This window comes from Folsomia candida, unplaced genomic scaffold, assembly GCF_002217175.1.
Source record: "Folsomia candida strain VU population unplaced genomic scaffold, ASM221717v1 Fcan01_Sc001, whole genome shotgun sequence".
NCBI lineage: Eukaryota > Metazoa > Arthropoda > Collembola > Entomobryomorpha > Isotomidae > Folsomia > Folsomia candida.
In genome coordinates this window covers 4910799-4931364 of record NW_019091193.1, presented here as the reverse complement: position 1 = coordinate 4931364, position 20566 = coordinate 4910799, and the positions used below count along the sequence as shown (strand labels likewise).

Here is a 20566-nt window from a genome sequence, read left to right as displayed (position 1 = left end):
CTTGAAACGCGATCACTGCTAAAAGATTTGGTTACCTTTATCTTTGAAGCAATAGAATCAGGTTTGGAATACAAAAGGCGTTAGGACATGGTTTTGACGAATTCGCGGTTGAATATCTCTGGCGGGGAGTTGAATTTTGAACTGATTTTTGGTCAGTTGCAAGATAATACTCTCAAAAAGATATATTTAAAATTTTGGGCCGATAGCTTTATAAATGCCCCCTCCAGTGCCCCCAGAGTTTGAAGGAGCCAAAAAAACACTTTCCAAACTGAATTACTCATATAGCATGATAACCTAAGAGGTCAGAGGTGAATGATTGTGAATATTACAACCCTTGATAATCATTGCATGTAATAATAAAAGAATCCACAATGAATTACATAACGTTGGGCCTCCATCGTCGCTGATACGTTTTCATGAAAAGTGATCAATCGGACCGTGCACAGGAAAATTGACCTGCTGACCTTTAAAGCGGACCCACTAGGTCAAATGAAGATTGAGGGCAAAGCTCTAAGTGTCTCAAGTAATATTAAATTAAACAGTGAAGATTTTGTGTAAACAGTTTTGGAGAAGGACCCTAGCTACTCAGCTGACGGGGAATAGTAAAAAAACTCGTGAACTAATTTAGGAAAATAATGGTCAAATTTTGTTGAAAACAAATTTTAATAACTTTTTTGTGTTCCCTGCTGCAGAACTATTTTACCTACAAGGTACAAGTGACAAAATAATAAAATTACTGCGTTTTGATTAGTTAAAAAAATTTAAAGTTCCGCTTCAATTTCGAGGAGAACTTTTGTAAAAATTTTATAGGGTTTGATGGAAACTCATTTCCTGGGGTGTAACCACTTATCAAAATTTTATCAAAAGTACTTACAATGCAACATACAATTTCTACCTTGGATAAAAACCACGTTAGGGATTTTTAGCATCAAAGTCCTAAAATGTGGGGGCCTTTAAAGTCGAGGAGTTGCGTTCAAGAGAGCATTCCATTAAGACAAGTATGAAGCTAGACTACAAAAGGGACTTAAAAGATAAGCATGATACAAAAGTGGTTTTATATAGTGAAAAGCATGCTAAGTCCACTGATAATAGTCGCAAAGACGATTTTTGCACCAGGACCTCAGAAAAAAATATTTTGTTCAACGCCATTTTATAAGAACACTGGTTTGGAAAACTAAAAAAGGACACCTCTCCAAATTTGACGTTTCCTCATTTCGCAGAGTACATAAAATCGGAAGCCAGATATGCTTACCTATAGTTTGAGACATGGGCTTTCACATAAAAAATGTTAGAAATCTCTACAACTAAAAACCATCCCGCAATTAAGGTATGAATTCGTCAAAACCATGTCCTAACGCCTTTTGTACAATGCTTTTACGCCTCAGCACACACAAGGTTAGGGCCCACTTCCAACAGACTAGGTTGCACGTGTATAGGTACATATGCAAATTTTATTAAAATCTATCCATGTTTACTACATACACCAGCGCTTAATCTTCATGCCACCAGTTAATTTTCCGGAATATTCTTCTTTTCATCCCTACGTATATCGAGACATATATATCGTATCCGTAAGCCTAGGCCAGGTGAAATTAATGGCAAAATTTAACTTACAATGGAACCTTTTTTCAAGCTATTAGGAATCACATGACGCTCATCATTAATTGAAAGACCCCTTTGAAGAAAAATATTGGCGTCAAAGTTTAATTGTTTAGTACCTTTTCTCTCCTTTTCCCTCCACGAGGCGAAAATCAAGGCGCTCGTGGGTACTTTGCTCCCCAATAGTTTTCTTCAAAGGGACCATTCAACGGAATGATAAGCGTCATTTGATTCCTGATTTTTAGTTTGATTTTTTGATATAACTCGTTAGACTATCTCGGTGTAGCTTGAAAAAAGGTTCCATTGTTAGCCCACTTTCGCTAATTGTCTAGCATTTCCCCATAAAATTGAGCATACCATCGCCTGAACATCTTAAATATACATATTTATCCTCTTTTACAGGGAATGGTTCATCGGTGACTAATTTCTCTGCTTGGTCAGAAAGCAAAAATAATTTTTCAATTGGTGACCATTCTCCAGTATGAATACGACGAATACATATAACGGATATGACGGACAGATGGGACGATACCACACGTTGCTTCTTAACTCGCTACAATAACTGAAGTATAATATCCGGTATTTTATGACACTGTCATTTTTTACGACAGGCTAATTCTTTATCCAACATGGAGTTGGTTAGAGTCATACCAAGTGCAATCACTGGATGTGATCATCATTACTTACATACGGTTCAGATTTTTTGATGACGAGTAGATTGCATGAGCACGAAGTTGTGGGCATACATATGCATGTACCAAGGTATCAATACATGAAATGTAATAACATTGTGATACATACATACGTATGGATTTGTTCTAATTGTAGTGAAATTCAGTATTCTCACCTGTGTTGCTTGCCTTATTAGTCAAATTATAATTCTAATATTTGTTGAAATCGTTAAGACTAATGTTATTCGGGAAAAATAAATAATTGCGCTACAAAAATTGCAAGGATCATTTTTAATTCAGAGGCGTCAAATTTAAATTAATAACTGCATAACATGGAGGCAGACTTCAACTTACGGTAATACTTCATCTGTTTCGTCTTAATAATTAATTGTGTCGTGAAATTCCGTGTGCAATTCTTATGTACTAATTCTATTTTCAGTTCGAATTTAGCCCCCATTGTTGTGGTCGTTTGCCTAACGAGTATTATTTGGGGGATTCAAAAAACACGGTCAAGATTTTTCAAGGGAAATGAAACCTGTTCAATTCCAAGCGTCCCGTATAATTTTAGTTTCATTGGTAATGGGCTCCAATTTTCCGTGGATATGCCGGGATTTCTTTCATCGTGTTATAAAAAATATGGGATCATTTTCAAACTTAAAATTTTTCGATTTTCCACCGTCATCATTTGTGATCGAGATCTGGCTGAACTATTTTACAAGGTAACCTGCAATTATAAAATTTGCATAACGAATTATGCTTGCGGACATACATACCAAAAATTATAAACCTTGCTACTCTAGTTTGGAGAGGGCACGCTTTCGCTGTACAAAAATTTGGGAAAACTCTACTTTGCCGATGCTTTTTTCCGTCAAAAGAAAGACTTCCCCCGATATGCGGAAGTAATTCGTAAAACTGTGGGAAATAAGATTGAACGTTTCCTACCCAAAATGGTAGAAGAAGCGGATGTTTTTGTTTCTCGACTTAAACAATCGCTGGTAAATCGTAGTAATAATAACGTAATACATTTCATCATTTACCAAATTTGTTGGTTGTATTTTGACAGATGGAAAACCAAAAAATTGATTTGAACTATGAGTCCAATCGATATGTCATTTCAACAAGTTCTCGTTGTTTAACGGATATATCGTTAACGGATGCAAGTTATAAGAGCTTTACCCGATTTGCCAAGCTTCTAAATACGGCAGTAGTATCTACATATTTTTGCCCAGTTTGGATTTTAAAGATCTGCTTTCAGTGGATACTGAACTATTTAAAATCAAACATAACGAAAGAAATCACACCAACAATTGAGAAATACAGGTCAGGGGAACAAAACTTTGAGCATTCTCCATTTTTAAGGTAATTTTTCAAAGGTAGTTAAATACATACAGCATATGTCCATTAGCATTAGATATAATGCATCCAGTATTTGATTTAACGGCAAATTAATAGGCACACCATCAACACGGCGGATGGGGGACACATGAAGAATTCCGACATTGGGAACTTTTACGTCGCTTTGTTGTACACAAGTTCTGAAAATTCATCCACAACTTTGACTAATTGTCTCATCGATTTACTGTCACATCCCAAATTTTGGACTGAGTTCCAGGCCAAAGCATCCCGTTATGTTGCAGAAAAAGATTACTTGGCCATCGTGGAGGATCCCTTCATTCACGCGTGCCTTTTGGAGTCGGCAAGAATTAGTACGCAAGTTCTGACGATTGGGAGATCACCACAGAAAACGTATGTATGCACGTGTTTACCAGTATGTACATGCGTATATATACATGTTTATTTATACGGTTTTTGGTAGTGTGCATCTCGGCAAGTATGAAATAGGACCGGAAGTCGATACGATATTTCTGTGCGGGACGTTCCTACAATTGGAAGGATCCTCCGCCTCCGAATCGTACACAAATCCGAAAGAATTCAACCCGTACAGATTTGTGGGGGAAAACGAAACGCTGGAACCCGCAGGACCTCCAAGTCTTACTGCGTGGGGCGGCGGAAGTCATCTCTGTCCAGGAAAAAATTTTGCTATATGGGAAATTAAAATGGCATTATGTTTCATCGCTGCTAATTTTACAATCTGTTTAGATCCCACCGTTAAGATTGGGGTAGATTATTTTGCACCAAAATCCATTGTTCGCAAGTGTGCAAAATTCATTGTGACAGAGAAAACTGGTTAGGCTAGATTAATATGTATGTTAAGGGGTATGTGTATGTATACATAGGTAATTAAAAAAGTTGACTTATATCCTTGTAGACTTATGATTGTACCTTCGTGGGCCAACAAGCTGCCTCAGAAGGATAGTAATAAATCATACTCATAACAAAAAGTCCCTGTTGTGTTTATCACATTTCTTACTAGATATTTGCATAAATTGCCAAAAAAATGCGTCGTACTTTACGAGGACACCCTGTTTCTAAAAAAAGTTTGTGGGCTGCTTTCCTAATTAGAAGAATCGTTCATACATATTTTTAGACCCATTAAACTTGCAAAATGCTCACGAATGGAATCTTTTTCACATACAGGAACCTGACGACACAGATTTTTCTGTCGATGGAAAACATCCATTAATTGGGCGTGTTTTACGACTTTAATACAAAGATCAACATAAAAAACTCGTAATGTATGTAGAAGTCATGTTTATCAAACCAGTTTATTAGCATGTCAATGTCAGCTTAATGTCAATGTTGCTACCGAGTTGAAGTCGCCTTCGTCAAATTGATTATAATACTCGTCTTCCCCATTGAGAATATATACATACGATCGATATGAAACGCCACGTGGCATCCGTTTAAGTTTGGGAAATCATGACCCACATAAGCATATACCTATTAGAGAAAATTAGGTGAATTTGGAGGAGAAATCATGATAATAGCCATGCATGCGAAAGTGCGAAATTGTTAGTAAATAATTTCGAACCTATCACAGACCAGAACTTTTGATGAAGTTATTGGATTTGAATAATTAGCTCCCATGATAATTACTTGTGAAATGTTATATTTATAAATATTGGTTACTAAATCAGCAATGATTTTGATCTATGCAAATATGTATGACACAATAGTTCTACTCGTTTGTTACGTTTGTTGTACCTTAATTCCATAAACTATGTATTTATCTATTGTCATCATTCTGAATTATTAGTAAGATTATTTCGAACGATGGAATAGATTACATATATTTAAAATGATTGTGGAATTTCTGCATAACTCTACGGCCTTGATGAAATCTCAACATCCAGCAGTTTTTGAACGATGGGCTGTATCAAGTAGTGATTAGCACGGCGGGAACCATCCGGTACATGGCGTTCTTTCAGAACGAAGGCATTCACGAAATGGGCGATTCCAATTTTTATCTCGTATAAGGCGAATTTCTTTCCAGGACAGTAGTGGATTCCACCACCCCACGCAGTAATCCCGAAAGGTGACATGGTTTCTATGGAGCCATACAAAAATCGGGACGGATTAAATATTTCGGGATCTTGATACAGGTCTCTAGCCAAGTCCTTGTGACACTGGAGTAGGCCGCCACAAACTCCGACGAAATCAGCGTCTCCCAAGTAAAAAGACCCAAGGGAAGTTCTTAAAAAACGGTAACGATCATGTTAAAATCATGGTAAACTTTAATTCAAAATCTTGGTATTTAGACTAATTATTAAATAGATAGGGTGAATCCCTTTCATGTAAAGATTTTGTCCGTATGTCTGTCTGTCAGCAGGTCAAGATAATCGATACCAGTTTGCGGGATCGAACAATGACCCCAGGGGGAGGATCCTATCAACTTTTGGGGTCAATCGGCCCACTCTCCCTTGAGGTCAGGGGGTATGGTCACATAATTTTTTTGGGAAATTACTGGTTTCACCCTATTGTTACATTTCATTTCCTGCGTTTATTTTATTAGTTCCTTACTTGGAACCCGGTGACCGTCCAATTGAAATAATTTGCGTATTAATTCGTGCAGATTCCATTATTGTAGCGTGTAACAATTTGTTCTTGATTATGACATTCTCGCACTTGACATCCCTCCCAATCGTTCCAATTTGTTCTTCCCGTAAGAAAGGAGCAGTCTGCTCAAAAATTTGTTCCCACAGAGACGGCTGAGTTGCCATTTCTAACAAAGTGTTGCTCAACATTAATGCTGTATTTATGGAACTGGAATAGAGCAGGTGGACATAGAGGGATTTCACTTCCTGGACTGATATGCATTTCCCGGTCGCATCATCCATTAAATCAACAGCAGTTCTGCGTGCACGAAATATGCAGTTTATAATACCCAAATTTTACAATTATTTACCAAAGATGATTTTACCTAAGAAACATTGATTTTTGTAATTGATCATCCATCCTGTGAGATTCAATATCATGGCAAATTTGATTCGCCACCTTGTCCATGAGTCTCATAAGTCGCGCTTTATACAGTAATCTGAGTGCCCATTTTGGCAACAGGTAGGACAGAAGGACGGCTTGGTTTAAAAGTTTTGAGAAACTTTGCAGCGCATCCAGGCAAGGCTTTGAAATTACTTGTCCAGTGAGACAGCGTGCGCTCGTGGAGGTTACGAATCGCGAACATTCTTCGTAAATGTCGATTTTTTCTCCAGTTTTAACCTGCCCAAAAAAATGTATGCGAGGTTATTTTTTAAAAATTATGTCATATCTAACCGGAAACTATTAGATTGATGTCTCATTAATTACATAATAGACACACGTTTACCTTGATATTCAAATTTTCAACCCAAATAGCCGCTTCCCCCTCAATTTCTGCCAGGAAGTTGGATAAATTTCCACTCACTATGGTCTTGGTTAGTTGTACAAATCGTTCATAGTGGGAGGACGTAGGAAAGAAGATTTCAGCGAAAAATAATTTCCTTAAATTCTCAAAGCCTGACATTTCCGATTCGCTTGCCTATTTTTCATGACAATGTTGGATTTTTTCTAATTTTAATATTGTACAACATACATATGCAATTTCTGTACAAACCTGTTATTTACCTTAAATAGTTCAGCTACAAGTTTACGGTCGCACAAAACTGTTACAGAATATCCAAAAATTTTGATGCGAAATATTTTTCCATATTTTTTATAACATTCACTTAGGAAATCCATGACATTTCCAGACATTTGGATTCCATGCCCGAGCAGGGGAAGACAATGTCTCACACGGGGAACGCGTCCGGTAAAATTGTTGTTGCAGTCTCTTAGAAAATATTGAAGTGCATATTTGGCTACCATTATTATCAAAAGACAGAAAATGAGATGGAAAACATGTTCCCTGCAAGTTGATAAAAATATTTTGAATTTAAAATACAGTAATTGCATAGTTTATGAAATATTGGGCTAAATAAATATGCAAGTAAATACGTACCAATTATAAAGGAAAGAAGGCATAACGTTAGACATAATAATTTTGCATATGTATTATTCAATAACAAATTCTTGTGATTTTCCCGTCTATTCAGCTCATACTGACCAACCGATAGCACAGGTGAAGTTTTAATATGTACGTGCACTTGTGTATGTAAATCGAGAAGCAATTATTCGTTAGTCCAGCACAATTTTGTAAAAAAAATAGAATTTTATTCGAATTTTACTTTTGAGTCTAATTTTAAAAAATGAAGTAAAAAAAGTAGTTCTCAAACGATCAGAACACAAAAAGAATTATGCAATTATTTGAGCTATTGGATTCTATTGAAAACCAAATGTTTATGATGTAAAGTAAAATTGTAGATGAATATGTACTGTTTCACATGGATAATTCTTACGGTGCGGAGATATGTACATTGGGGTGCCTCATTGAAATCCAGCTATTTTACTGATTCCTAAATGCACAAAGAATGTACGCGTGCGACATACATACAACATATATATTTATAATAAGTATGCATATCTGTAGAAGAGAATCAGTGGAATATTTTATTCATAACATTAATGCATTCATTATATTGTTCATTCGCTATATTATTCATTATTAATGGTACATTTCGTAAAAAAATAACATATTGTGACACTTTTCAGGAAACTTTCGTTTAAAAAATACTTTGGTATTCACACATTATTCGAAACCTGCTTCAAGATGGAATTCAAATATCATTTTGCTCGAGTTGTACTTCAAACATTGACACTCACGATGGTGTATATTGCATTTCATCCCGTAAGTTTCTTGATTCGTTGGATTCTGCCAAAAATTGCGGCCTTTTGTGGAAAAAAAGATTACAAGAAGTTGGTTGAGCGGAGCAATGTTCCCTTAGCGTCGTTGGCTTATGTCGAGGCAAATAGCTCAATTCTTGTCACGGCTACAGTTAAAGGGCCATTACCATTGGAGAGGTTGAAATTTGCTTTCGCCGAAACAGTGAAGCGTCCAGAATATGAGAAAATGACACAAATTCCGTCCCCTTTTCTTGGTAAGAAACATTACCCAATTTTTTTGGAGGGCTGCTTTTTCGCTTTTTATTTTCTCGCTGCAGTCAAACCAGTTTTGTAAGGTTAAAAACTAAGGTGTAATAATACTCAAAGTCAAATGTGGAATGATTTTCGAATTACAACACAAAGTATAATATTTTACATGTTCCGTAAAAAATTATTGCATAAGATGATTTAGTAAGATTCCGACTTATTAAGGTTTGTAATTTCTGTACCTCACACATAACTTTAATCCCAATTTAGGATATCTATTCTGGCGGGCTGACGACAATTTCAAAATTAATCAGCATATCGAGGAAATGGAAATTTCTGGGAGTAAAACCAATCGAGTAGACGAGATTAAGAATAAGTTGCTAGAATCTGGCTACCCCATGGGAACAAGCCCTTGGAGGATATACCTCTTGCGCAACACTGGATCTGGATGTGACACAATATTTTTTAAGTTTCATCACTCCCTCACAGATGGATACAGTCTTTTGCATTTACTGGTTTACGAGATTTGCAATGTGGACGATATTTCGAAAACTTCGGATTCAAGTACTTTAACCGAAAGGAAATCTATCTTTCATCGAATTAAGAGCTGCGTGCAATACGTACTTCTCCTTTTACAAGCGTCCATAATGCTAAGTTTGAGCTCGGTTATTCTTCCCGAGAAGAACCCATTGCATCATCTCCCTCGGGAAAAGATGTGTTTAAACTCTAAATTTCATCTCGTCTCTAGCCAGACATCTTTACAAGTTGTGAAGAATGCAAAAAATCAGTGGAATTGTAGTTTCCCTGCGGCTGTTCTTACAGGGATTCGTGAAGCCTTAAGAGATGCCATGTTTGCCTTGGATAAACGAAACATAACCCGGGAAGTGTTAGGGATAATACCGATCCGGATTCCGGAACGACCCTCGTTCATAACAAATCATTGGTAAACAAATAGATTTACTTTATCCTGCTCAGTGGCTGCGGAAGCCGTGAGGACATGTGGGGAAATTCACACCAGGCTTTAAATCCAGCCTGAATCGGGGTACTCTGATTAACCCCTTTGTGACCGAAATAATTGAAATTTGCTTTCCTTTGGGGACCAGAATTTTATCAGTTAGTTGTTGCTACATAACCAATTTAATTTTACCAATAGTGTAGCTACGTCACCAAAATGATTTTAAAGTAAGCGTAGTTACGTCACCGATTTCACAGTGGGTGTGCAAACCATAAAGGACCGAATTTATTTCGGCAACTTTTGATGATTTTATTTAACATTAAGCATTTATTTATGCATATTAGTAAAAATTATCTGCAGTTCATTACAATAATATTAAGTTATTGATTCATACATTTTTATAGTTTAGCAAGGTCCAAGTGGTTTTCACTGATCTTGACCGGAGTTAGTTAGTTCATCCTCAGAAATAAGCGGACCCGTATTTTTTCGTTTTCTAAAATGGACATGTTTTCGCCCGTGGTGGAATTTAAAAAATCCGCCAAAGTCAGGATTTTTAAAACGCTGTAACCTTTCGAATTTTAATCCGATTTCAAAAATTAAACACAATTTTTGCTCAGAATTACTACCCTGAAAATATAAAACCTACAGTGCAGACTTGATATAGCCCGAGTCAGGCCAAGTTGTGCTTATCACTCAATCCGACTTTTTGCATGAAATTTTATCGCAAATGCATATCAATAAATTAAAAAATTAAATTTGATTTTTCCAAATTAAATTCATATTCTTCTATTAGTAACAATTACCATCCTGTGTAACAAATTTCAGCTCCGAAGATTACAAAAAAAAGTATGGGTTACCCAATAGGGTCTCTCTATGGGAAAATTGTTCTTATTTTAATTAATATTCTTCTATTACCAACTTTTCTACCAAACTTCAGCTCGATTTGATGAATTTTAAAAATCGGTATGGGTCACCCCCTCGGGTCCCTCCAGACGAAAATTTTTGAAATTTTACTTTGTATTCCTTCGTTATAAACCATTAGCAACCTCTATGCCAAATTTCAGCTTTCTAACACAATTTTGAAATTTTGGTGCGTAATACCCCACCCACTCCGATGACCCCCACCGGTCAACCACTTGACCTATTTCACCCATCTTCGAACTCAACTCCTCATTTGACCCATACTATATGTGTGCAAAATTTCAAGTCGATAGGATTAGTTTTACGGCAGTTATCGCAAACCAGACAGACAGACAGACGGACAGACAGACGGACATGACGGGTACATAAGCCCTGACTCGGGATAAAAAATCAATTTAAAAAAAACTTTTAATTTTCAAAAAATTATCGTTTTTTGCTTCTTTAAAAATTAAGTTTATTTTAAATTCCGCCACGGGCGAAAACATGTCTATTCTGGAAAACTCCAAAATACGCTTATTTCTGAGCGTGAACAATTTAAAATTAGTCTTACAATGCATTGCAGCGAACTACAGTTGTAGTTTTTGCAGATATATAGTTTTTGGTAATGTGCATAAATAAATGGTTCGTGTTAAAATTTTGTAAAATAAAATTTTGACTTGTATGCATGTGTGTATTTGGTCTTGAAAATTTTTCCGCAGTACACAAATGTGTGTAGTTGGTCCCCAACGTAACGGGGAAATAGTACACAAATATGTGTACTTGGTCCTCTACGGAAAGAAAAAAACTACACAAATATGTGTAGTTGGTCCCCAACGTAACTACAAAATAGTACACAAATGTGTGTACTTGGTCCTTAACGGAAAGCAAAAAAGTACACATATTTGTGTACTTGGTCCCCAAGGGAAAGCAAAAAACTACACAAATATGTGTAGTTGGTCCCTAACGGGTTAACATTAGTCTTATGGCATTCAGACTACCCCGGTTCAGGCTGGATTTTCAGCCTGATTCACACTGCAGGATAGGGAAGGGAGGGGTTTATATAACATGAGAAGATGATGGGGACATCGAATTACCGTGGGGACATTGTCTCTCTGTTCCCACTTCCGCGGCCACTGGTCCCGCTGTATATCAGACGACCAGATCTTACGATTAGTGAAGCAAAATTCGTAACAGCTACATATTGATCAGCAATGGTAATAAAAAACTTATGTACAGGTCCCCCGTTCTAATCTCAATCCCCACGTGGCAATCATCTCGGAAAGGAGAATGTATTACGATGTTAAATTCGCAACTAAAGTCAAAACGGACTGAGGCTGCACCAATGTTCATGATGGGTCAAATTGTGGGTGGACTGCCCTCATTTTTGCTACCGTTTACCGGATATACGGATGTGGATGCGGTTACGTTTTGCTATTCAGACTTTCCTGGACCGATTAGACCAATAGACATTGTTGGTCAAAGAGTGATAAGTTTTGATTTTATTGCAAATTTACCGATTGGAAATATGGGTAAGTAAGGTTAATATTTTGTATAGGATCGAAATATTTGCAACATTTTGGTGAATTACTTTCAGGGATTATGCTATGCGCGTCGAGTTATCAAGGTGCTTGGAAAATTAATTTGCTCGTGGATGCCGCCATTATTCCAGAGAATCAAAATGCTCAAAAGTTTGTGGATTCCGTTCGGGATAGTATTGTAGATTTAGCTATAGAGAAATCAGGTGGGATTTAAATTCAGAACACTATCTAAGCTCTCTAAGGAACCCTTTGTACATAATCATCGCTATATAAATTGCACATTTACACGTGTATCTGAATTTTGAACATGTAGGTATGAATGCACCTATGTAATTTTCTGTCGAGTATAATAAAATAAATTTAATCACATGAAAAGGCAGCTATGCTTTTGTTGTGCTTTATTTTATCCAATATGTTTTAAAATTTTCCAAACGTTACAAATTTAAATTAAGTACAACTCGTTCTTCACGCCAGTGTTTTATTAAAAATTGAGTAAAATATCATTTGCACATAATCATCTTTTTATTCCGTAGACCTGAAACAGGTTTTGTACTTGTCATCATTTCATGCATGTATTTTTCATAGCTGCGTACATACGACAAAATCTACATAATTTGTCATCCATGCAGTTATGACTTGAAGCGAAAAACTCGTGCTGGTAGATGGTTACATGTTTGACATTGGTAATGAAAACAAACCAAATCTTGAACTTACAAAATTTACGCATTTTTATTGCACTATAGCTTGAACAAGTTTTCCCAGACATAATGGATTTTGACCCCTTTTTTAACTTTGTAAAATACAATTTTAATATTTTACATAATTTAATATCTCAACATCAACATGAAAATACTTCGATTTGGTGGATATTTTTACTTTTGTTTGTTTCTGCTCTATTAACTGCGCTTTACAAATACTCCTTTAAATCTCCATACACAATAATTTCCGTGAGTCAAAACGAAATAAATATATTTTTCATAAATACCATTCGGCTTATTAACTAGATACTTTTTTAGGAACGTATAGAACCCGGATTTGAGGATGCTGTGTCCCCCTATAAAAGCAACACATTTAAGAGAGACTTAATCAATGAACTAATGAGGGCAAGGAAAAATGGGAAACTTCCACCTCCATTTCCAAAAGGTTGGATTCCCATTTGTGAATCGGACAGTTTAAAGAAATCGAAAGTATTAGAAGTTAATGCATTTGGTAAGTTTTAAATCACACGTATTTAACTACAGTGGAATCATTTGTGCTAGTCACCTTATTTGCATATTTTGACGCATTCGTGAGAGACAGAGTTTATTTAGTATGGAAAGTCCGTATCACCGAATATGGAGATGTTGGGATTTATGCAAATGAAGTGACACGCATAAATAATTCCACCGTATGTGTATTTCGTAGCTTGCCATTAGCATAAATAAATATCGTCGGTAAAAAAAATTTGCAGGCTGCAACCTGGTCGCTTGGAGAGGAACCAGTGGTCAATCTTATGTCTCGGACGGATATTGCCCCCATTTGGGAGCACATTTAGGCGTGGGTAGCTCGGTTTCGGGGGAATGTATTAAGTGTCCTTTTCATGGCTGGTGTTATGATGGAAGTCAGAACGGAAAATTAGTGCATATCCCATACGCAGAAGATGGTACGTGTGTATTAATTAGTTATTTGAATATTGAGGGTATTCATTACGAGCCGGCACATTCGCAACATAATTCTGAAAACAAAAATTGCAAACTAGCTTAACCACTTCGCCCCTATAACGACTATGTGGCGTATTTGACCTTTACGCCGAGTACGACCATGTGGCGTAAGTTCCCTTGGCACCGGAATACGACGATGTGTCGTATTGACCCTTGACAACGGATACGACTATGTGGCGTATTTTCCGTTCACACCGGTCTACGACTATGTGTCGTATCCGGAAAAAATTAGGTCATTGCCTCTCCAAGCAAAGCAAAGCAAGAGTTATGAGTCAACAACCCGCCCTTTAGGCGGGAAGATAAATTTTCTGTTAGGAAATAACATTAGAAAGGGATGCAAAATAAATTAATAGCCAAGTGGCTATATCTAGCCAACACGCCGAGTTGTGAAAACTGTTTTTTGCACGGAAATTTCGACACCGATTTATTTCAACAACGCTTTACGATAAGATTAGAGAAATTGTTTTGCTCGCATGTAGCACAAACGGGCGTTTTGGGCGAGAAAACTAAAAGTTGGTTGAATTCCATCATTGCATGGATTTAATTATAGGCGACAAATAATCTTGCCAGTAGGGTAAACTACGTCAAAATTAATGATTACGTATCGGGTGCCGCTGAAATATCTTTTGGGCGGGAAAATTAAAAATTAAGAGATTGCAGGAATTAGTAGAATTTAATTTTCCCGCTTTAAATTGATTTCTATTCACCAGATGCGCCATAGTCTATTTTCGAGCAATTTCCTCTCACGGGATAATTATTCATTGCCATTGCTGTCTATTTAAAGTCATTGTAAGGATTTTTGGTTTTCCCGCCCAAAATCGGCTCCTAAGGCGCTTTAGGCGCTATAATCAATATTTGCGAGTTTACGTACTATTATGCAAGTATTACTCCATGCTTGTCTAACTTTTCATGCAATTACAATCATTTTTAAAATTCGGCGTGTTGGCTATTTTCGGCTATAAACATTGGTGGTTCGCCACAACTCAAAAATGCAAATTATAACTCAAAATCCCTTCTTGAAAGGTTATTCACATCAATTTTCATAAAAAAGTGTCCAGAATAATTCCGGTGGGAACACCATTTTTTAATTCATGGCCCAGGAATTAACGTCATGCAGTAGATAAAAATTTCGGGCTCAAGGGAGGTAAAAATTCGCGGTTACTAGGGGTGAAAGGTATGAAAAAACTCGTCTCCTAGGGTTGAAGTGGTTAACTTGCATATTGAAGATGGGAAAGTTCGCAAATGAGTTTTCAAATCAAATTTTTTGCGAAGTTTCGAACTTTGTTTTTGTCTAATGTCACTAATGATGCTAACTGGTAATGAATACCCTCACTACCTGATCTCATTTCAACCTTTTACGAATATTTCCATGCCTTTCTTACACATAACTTCAGTTCCGTCAAATGTATCCACAAAAATGTGGAAATCACAGGAAAAGTATGGCCTGATATTCGTCTGGTACCCACAAAATGAAGAGCCGTCCTGGAATTTGGAAGAAATTCCAGAGATTGACAGAGATAACTGGTCATTCCGGGGTAGAATAGTGTTTGATACATTATGCCACATTCAAGTAATTGAATATAAGTTATTGCCAAAAAATAAATACTCCGTATAAATTATTATGTATCTATAAACAAAGTAAAATTCATCCTTTTCCAGGATATTCCTGAAAACCTGGCGGACGTTCCCCATTTGAATGAAGTGCACACAGATCTATCCACCATTTCCGGCGATGTACGGAAATCTTGGATCCAGAGGAGTCATATTCGTCACATTCACACTGGAGAATGGTCACCCAGTAAAAAATGTGACGAAAACCATAAAGCTTTTATGACGATGCAGCACAAAATCGAAATATTTCAGCGATTTCATTGCGGCTATGCTACCATGAAAGCTGTTCATGTAAGTTCATGTACATAGGACTTTGTGCATGAAATGTATAAATATTGCATACAAATTATTCCCACCAATAGATTGGTCCAGCCCTAATGCTTCTCTATATGTCTACCCCCACCGGAAAATTTGTCATTATACAAGGCCTCGTCCCCTCCAGAGAGCTTCGTACTAGGTCCATCCTCCGAATTTATGCCGAACCAAGGATGCTCCAATGCTTCGTGAAGCAATTAATGGACGGTATTCATAATAATGTATGCTCTTTCTAATTATTTTACTCCATATTTACATAAACCAGGGACTCATCGATGCTAACCTAATTTTCATTATTCAATCACAGGCACTTCGCGACCGTGTCATCATGAACAGGAAATCATTCACCGACAAACCATTCCTTGTAAAGGAGGATAAATATATAAAAATGTTCAGGCGGTGGTATGCTCAATTTTATGGGGAAACCACGTCAAACGACAATGAGTAAGTAAAAGTGGGTTTTATTTTGTCCTTAATTTCACTTGGCCTAGTCTTATGTATGGCGATATGAATTTATTAAGGGATGAAAAGCAGATTTTATACAGTTAAGTTATACAGTTATATATAATGAAGGTTAACCTTGTAATGTCATCTACAAAATAATAATAAAAATTTATCGAGTATAAAATTTGTGCATACACGTGCAGCCGGGTCTGTTCTCAAAAAGTGGTCCTGACTGACCCTACAAACAAATGTATGCTGAGGCGTAAATCAATCGAGTTTCAAGGTTGGTTTGAAGTCAAAACTTGTCACGCAAACTGATAATGTTTTTGGAAACAACATGTGCTTGTTTTTCTCAATGTACTAAAGTTGTAAAATATGTTATGTACCCAATTAATTAGATGTTTTCCATCAACAGAAAAATCTACGTGTCAGGTTCCTGTACTGATTTATGTGAAAAAGATTCCATTTGTGAGCATTTTGCAAGTTCAACTAGTCTAAAAATATGTACATATCAACAATTCTTCTAGTTAGGAAAGTAATCCACACCAGCAAAACAACTTACTTACAGACAAGATTGCACCCTTTCGTAGATACATAAATTACGAGGCACATGACATGAATCTTTTTGGCAATTTATGCAAATAGTCAAAAATGTGATCGCAAAAACAGTAACTTTTTATTATGTATGTACATACCCATTAACATATTAACCTAACCTAACCAGTTTTTTCACTCACAATGAATTTTGCATACTTGCGGACAATAGATGTTGGTGCAAAATAATCAACTGTAACCTCAACAGCAGGATCTAAACAGATTGTAAAATTTGCAGCGATGAAACAATGCCATTTTAATTTCTCATATTGCAAAAATTTTCCTGGACAGAGATGACTTCCGCCGCCCCACGCAGTAAGACTTGGAGGTCCTGCCGGTTCAAGCGTTGCGTTTTCTCCCACAAATCTGTACGGGTTGAATTCTTTCGGATTTGTGTACGATTCGGAAGCGGAGGATCCTTCTAATTGCAGGAACGTCCCGCACAGAAATATCGTATCGCTTCCGGTCCTATTTTATACTTGCCGAGATGCACACTACCAAAGACGGTGTAATTAAACATACTCGTATGTATGTACATAAATAATGATAAACACGTGCATACATACATACGTTTTCTGTGGCGATCTCCCAATCGTTAGAAAATGTACACATTAATTAATTTATTATTGAAACCCAAGTCCATTAACTTTGCCTCATTCAAAAAGTTGAATTTTATTACTAAATTAATTTTTCAAATTTTAGTGCAAATGGTTTAGGATATAATGCAAAAGCTACTTCCGGTTCTAAAGTTACATCTCCCACGGTAGACACAGTATACTGCTTTAAAATATTTGTAATGAAAAGAAATATTGTATCGTTTGCAAAAGACTTTCCAAAGCATTGTCTTTTTCCAAACGAGAATGGCATGAGATTCTCATTCATAATGTATTCATTTGTGGTAGGGTTGAGAAATCGGGTCGGTCTAAAAGTGGTCGGATCGCCCCAAATTTCCTCATCCATGTGAATCCCATAAATATTGTGAATGATTAAGGAACCTTTGGGAATCATGTATTTTCCAACGTTTTTACTTTCCACTGCCCGGTGTGGTACACCCATCGCTGTTACGGAAGAAAATCGATGAATTTCCGCAATTGTTGCTTGTGTATACGGCATCCTTTGAATAATTTGAAATGTTTTGTTTAAAAGACCCGCACAATTTTATTAGCCAAAGCAGTTACATACTTACCTCGACCTATCCGACAATCTGCATTGTTCCCCCTTTGCAACAATGTTATTCGTTTCTTCGCGTACCTTGTCTTGAACTTCCGTAAAGACTGCGAGATACAGCAGTGACCACGATATTGCCGTGGTCAGTGCAAAATATCCACCTTCAATAATATCGAACATCGTGGCAACCAAGTGTCGTTCTATAAATTACAGAAGTGTCAATTCGAAAATATGAGTTCCAATACAAATTGAATTAAATGTTAGGGATGACACTTTTTTATGCCGTTTGATAATTTCTCGCTGAACAATAAAGAAGAGAAGGACTCAATAAGCAAACAAAAATGTCAACCCGTAATTTCTTACTTCCCAAATCTCCATAAAAGTGAGAATCCTTATCAGATGTATTGTGTATTTGTTGTAGAAAAGCTTGAACCATGTTACTAAATGTCACATCAAAAGGATTAATAAACTCCTGCAACAGGTGGCCACGGAAGCTGTGGAGACATTACAGTAGCATTTTAGGATAGGGGAGGGAGGGTCTGATATAACATGAAAAGAAGATGATGGGGACATTGAAAAACCGTGGGGACATTGTCCCCTCTGTCCGACATTTCCGCGACCGCTGTACAACTGTATATGTAGGTGTGTACCTTGGTGGCGAGTTATCCAAATTCTTCTCATGTCTGGAAACAACCCCTACGAAAAAATCCCTCAATTCTCCCATTATCTGGCGAAAATTGTTATAACCAGACGACTCTGGCGCTACGTGACGTATCCACGGCAGCAAGAATAAAATGCTCCCTTTCCCAACCATGGCATCAATTGCTCTAAAATGTTTGCAATTTTTTAATTAAGCAAGAAAATGTCTAAAGAATTCCGCGATTTTTGTGTTACATAAGTTATGAACCGCCCCTTATCAGCTAACCTGCGAACCATTCCAAGCATCTTTTGAAACTCGGCGTCCCCTCGAGTTAACCTCTCACCCGTTATCACTCTCCACAACGAGCTGACCACTGGAAGGGAAAACGTCTCCATAATATCCTTGACTGGTTTCCCATTAGATTCTTCAATCTCGCCGAGCATGTGGCGTACTTCGTCCAAAATATATTCCTCGATACGTTTCCCAGCGTACCCCATGTTATGCAATTGTTGTAACGTAAATCTCCTCAAAATATTCCAACTTTCTCCATCCGCTCCGTTTACTCCTTTAAGAAAGAATTACATACATCTCTGTTTCATTGGCCATATGCATGAAAATAAGAAAATGCTTTTGCTCTAAAATTGCATTGGGAAATTATTTTGTTCGTTAAAATTTTGAGGCAACAACATTGACTTATTTTTATACATCTGGCCCATTAGTTGACCTATTTATAAACTTATTCAAAATTTGTATACCATGCGTTATTGCAGCATCATCAAAGATGTCTCGAATCGATTTAATTTCCATTCGTCCTGAAAGTTCAAGCCCAGTGTTAAAAGCTTCCTTAACGAGACTTGTGGATGTGAGGATAAACATGCTGAAAATATGATTGATATGCATTACATCATACAATTTAATCTGGGAAAGATACATAAAAATTCATCTATTTGCGTTTTCATTTACTTTGTAGATCCAATCTTTATCCGGTAAATTCCACCATACATTTTTGCCCATCTCGTATAAGATAAATGTGGTCGAGCACCAATTTGAAGTAAATTGCCTACTAGGGGATATCCAGCGGGACCTTTCGAATTAAGAAATAAGCCGCGTATTTAGGTTAAAAAATTTCATAAGTTTTTATTGCTGGATTAATATTAATTAATATATTGCTTATCACTCACCTGGTGGAGTACTTGTGCTTCTTTTGTGGTACTTTATAAGTAAGTAAATCACTAAAAGTGTTAAAACTAGTACCACAAGGTTCAACATGATTCGAAAGCAAGAGTGTATTTGTATCCAGAAAAAATAGTATGGCTCTCCAACAACACGTGTCCACAGACCAAATACAGTTGCAAGGTGAACAAGTTAGATATATTCTAAACAGGATTTGGCAATATTGCAAAATGAAAAATTTGTACAGACGCCAATCTTATGCATGAAGCCATGAAGCCATGCAGTGCATGGAAAAGTGAACATGATCGTATGGATTCTTCTCGTTGGCATTAGTGTAATGAGAAGGGCTTTTACAGGACAATGCAGGGTCTCGTAAAAACTGGTGCTTGAATGGTTGGTACGGTCCAATCAACGTATTTACAGGTTGTAAATTATAACCTGTTTTTCTTTGACACGTATTTACATATCTGAAATGTTTTACCAGAAGCACAAGATATACTTCACTAACTTTAGCACACGTTAATAGTGCGATGTCATGCATACATACGTACGTACATTAATAACAAATTCTACTTATAGAAGGACTGTATTTTAGTGGATATGCGTAATACATATGCGATAAATCTATAGAAAAATATCAATTTTTACAATTTTTGGTTTAGCTGAATGTGTATTTTTGGAGTTTGAAAGAAATTAGGATTTTATAATACGGTTTCTAGAGCAGGATTTAATTTCTTCCTAAACCTTACGATTTGATGGAGTAAAAAAAATTGTATCTTACTCGTACAGATTTATTTACCTGGTATGAACAAGAATATCTCGAACGTTGGAGACAAACCATCCGGACACCTCGTAAA

At 36.7% G+C, this 20566-nt stretch overlaps 5 protein-coding genes across 6 annotated transcripts; 3 read left to right on the top strand and 2 right to left on the bottom strand.

Annotated features, from left to right (window-relative positions):
* The first annotated feature begins 1731 nt into the window (after positions 1 to 1731).
* Positions 1732 to 4579, top strand: LOC110854756 (probable lanosterol 14-alpha demethylase). The gene is made up of 6 exons (XM_022103237.2): positions 1732 to 2625; positions 2710 to 2989; positions 3071 to 3265; positions 3334 to 3629; positions 3723 to 4016; positions 4087 to 4579. Exons 1-6 carry the CDS (start codon positions 2603 to 2605, stop codon positions 4460 to 4462), a joined length of 1464 nt encoding a protein of 487 aa, XP_021958929.2. The 5' UTR covers positions 1732 to 2602; the 3' UTR covers positions 4463 to 4579.
* Positions 4580 to 5455: 876 nt separating this feature from the next.
* Positions 5456 to 7585, bottom strand: LOC110854647 (probable lanosterol 14-alpha demethylase). Its single transcript, XM_022103148.2, has 5 exons — positions 7272 to 7585; positions 6994 to 7185; positions 6592 to 6887; positions 6192 to 6524; positions 5456 to 5864 (listed from the first exon to the last, which is right to left on the bottom strand). Exons 1-5 carry the CDS (start codon positions 7509 to 7511, stop codon positions 5495 to 5497), a joined length of 1431 nt encoding a protein of 476 aa, XP_021958840.2. The 5' UTR covers positions 7512 to 7585; the 3' UTR covers positions 5456 to 5494.
* Positions 7586 to 8252: 667 nt separating this feature from the next.
* On the top strand, positions 8253 to 12434 carry LOC118434172 (O-acyltransferase WSD-like). The gene is made up of 4 exons (XM_035847021.1): positions 8253 to 8680; positions 8943 to 9615; positions 11764 to 12056; positions 12122 to 12434. Exons 1-4 carry the CDS (start codon positions 8353 to 8355, stop codon positions 12277 to 12279), a joined length of 1452 nt encoding a protein of 483 aa, XP_035702914.1. The 5' UTR covers positions 8253 to 8352; the 3' UTR covers positions 12280 to 12434.
* A 728-nt stretch (positions 12435 to 13162) lies between these two features.
* LOC110854554 (cholesterol 7-desaturase) lies at positions 13163 to 16242 on the top strand. Its single transcript, XM_035852108.1, has 6 exons — positions 13163 to 13274; positions 13516 to 13707; positions 15160 to 15335; positions 15425 to 15667; positions 15739 to 15912; positions 15999 to 16242. Exons 1-6 carry the CDS (start codon positions 13163 to 13165, stop codon positions 16137 to 16139), a joined length of 1038 nt encoding a protein of 345 aa, XP_035708001.1. The 3' UTR covers positions 16140 to 16242.
* A 1129-nt stretch (positions 16243 to 17371) lies between these two features.
* On the bottom strand, positions 17372 to 20566 carry LOC110854455 (farnesoate epoxidase). 2 transcript variants are annotated; one of them, XM_022102925.2, is made up of 8 exons: positions 19718 to 20566; positions 19500 to 19620; positions 19292 to 19413; positions 18822 to 19101; positions 18547 to 18723; positions 18260 to 18390; positions 17916 to 18096; positions 17372 to 17843 (listed from the first exon to the last, which is right to left on the bottom strand). In XM_022102925.2, the coding sequence occupies exons 1-8, from the start codon at positions 19803 to 19805 to the stop codon at positions 17408 to 17410; spliced, it is 1536 nt and encodes a 511-aa protein (XP_021958617.2). In that variant the 5' UTR covers positions 19806 to 20566; the 3' UTR covers positions 17372 to 17407. The 2 variants fall into 2 exon arrangements, with proteins under 2 accessions (XP_021958617.2, XP_035702729.1); XM_035846836.1 differs by having other exon boundaries at positions 18260 to 18336; positions 19718 to 20565.

Excerpts from the sequence above, each read along its gene's own strand:
- LOC110854647 (XM_022103148.2), bottom strand. The coding sequence starts at position 7,511 with ATGGTAGCCAAATATGCACTTCAATATTTTCTAAGAGACTGCAACAAC. Across the intron at positions 6,888-6,993 it reads TTGAAAATTTGAATATCAAG|GTTAAAACTGGAGAAAAAAT; the intron begins GTAAACGTGTGT and ends TTTTTTGGGCAG. Across the intron at positions 6,525-6,591 it reads CAAAAATCAATGTTTCTTAG|AACTGCTGTTGATTTAATGG; the intron begins GTAAAATCATCT and ends TCGTGCACGCAG.
- LOC110854756 (XM_022103237.2), top strand. The coding sequence starts at position 2,603 with ATGGAGGCAGACTTCAACTTACG. Across the intron at positions 2,626-2,709 it reads GAGGCAGACTTCAACTTACG|TTCGAATTTAGCCCCCATTG; the intron begins GTAATACTTCAT and ends TTCTATTTTCAG. Across the intron at positions 2,990-3,070 it reads TGGCTGAACTATTTTACAAG|TTTGGAGAGGGCACGCTTTC; the intron begins GTAACCTGCAAT and ends TTGCTACTCTAG.
- LOC110854554 (XM_035852108.1), top strand. The coding sequence starts at position 13,163 with ATGAGGGCAAGGAAAAATGGGAAACTTCCACCTCCATTTCCAAAAGGT. Across the intron at positions 13,275-13,515 it reads ATTAGAAGTTAATGCATTTG|GCTGCAACCTGGTCGCTTGG; the intron begins GTAAGTTTTAAA and ends AAAAATTTGCAG. Across the intron at positions 13,708-15,159 it reads TATCCCATACGCAGAAGATG|TTCCGTCAAATGTATCCACA; the intron begins GTACGTGTGTAT and ends ACATAACTTCAG.
- LOC110854455 (XM_022102925.2), bottom strand. The coding sequence starts at position 19,805 with ATGTTGAACCTTGTGGTACTAGTTTTAACACTTTTAGTGATTTACTTA. Across the intron at positions 19,621-19,717 it reads AAGCACAAGTACTCCACCAG|GTCCCGCTGGATATCCCCTA; the intron begins GTGAGTGATAAG and ends TTAATTCGAAAG. Across the intron at positions 18,097-18,259 it reads CTTTTATGGAGATTTGGGAA|AACGACACTTGGTTGCCACG; the intron begins GTAAGAAATTAC and ends TGTAATTTATAG.
- LOC118434172 (XM_035847021.1), top strand. The coding sequence starts at position 8,353 with ATGGAATTCAAATATCATTTTGCTCGAGTTGTACTTCAAACATTGACA. Across the intron at positions 9,616-11,763 it reads TCGTTCATAACAAATCATTG|GTCCCCCGTTCTAATCTCAA; the intron begins GTAAACAAATAG and ends ACTTATGTACAG. Across the intron at positions 12,057-12,121 it reads TTTACCGATTGGAAATATGG|GGATTATGCTATGCGCGTCG; the intron begins GTAAGTAAGGTT and ends AATTACTTTCAG.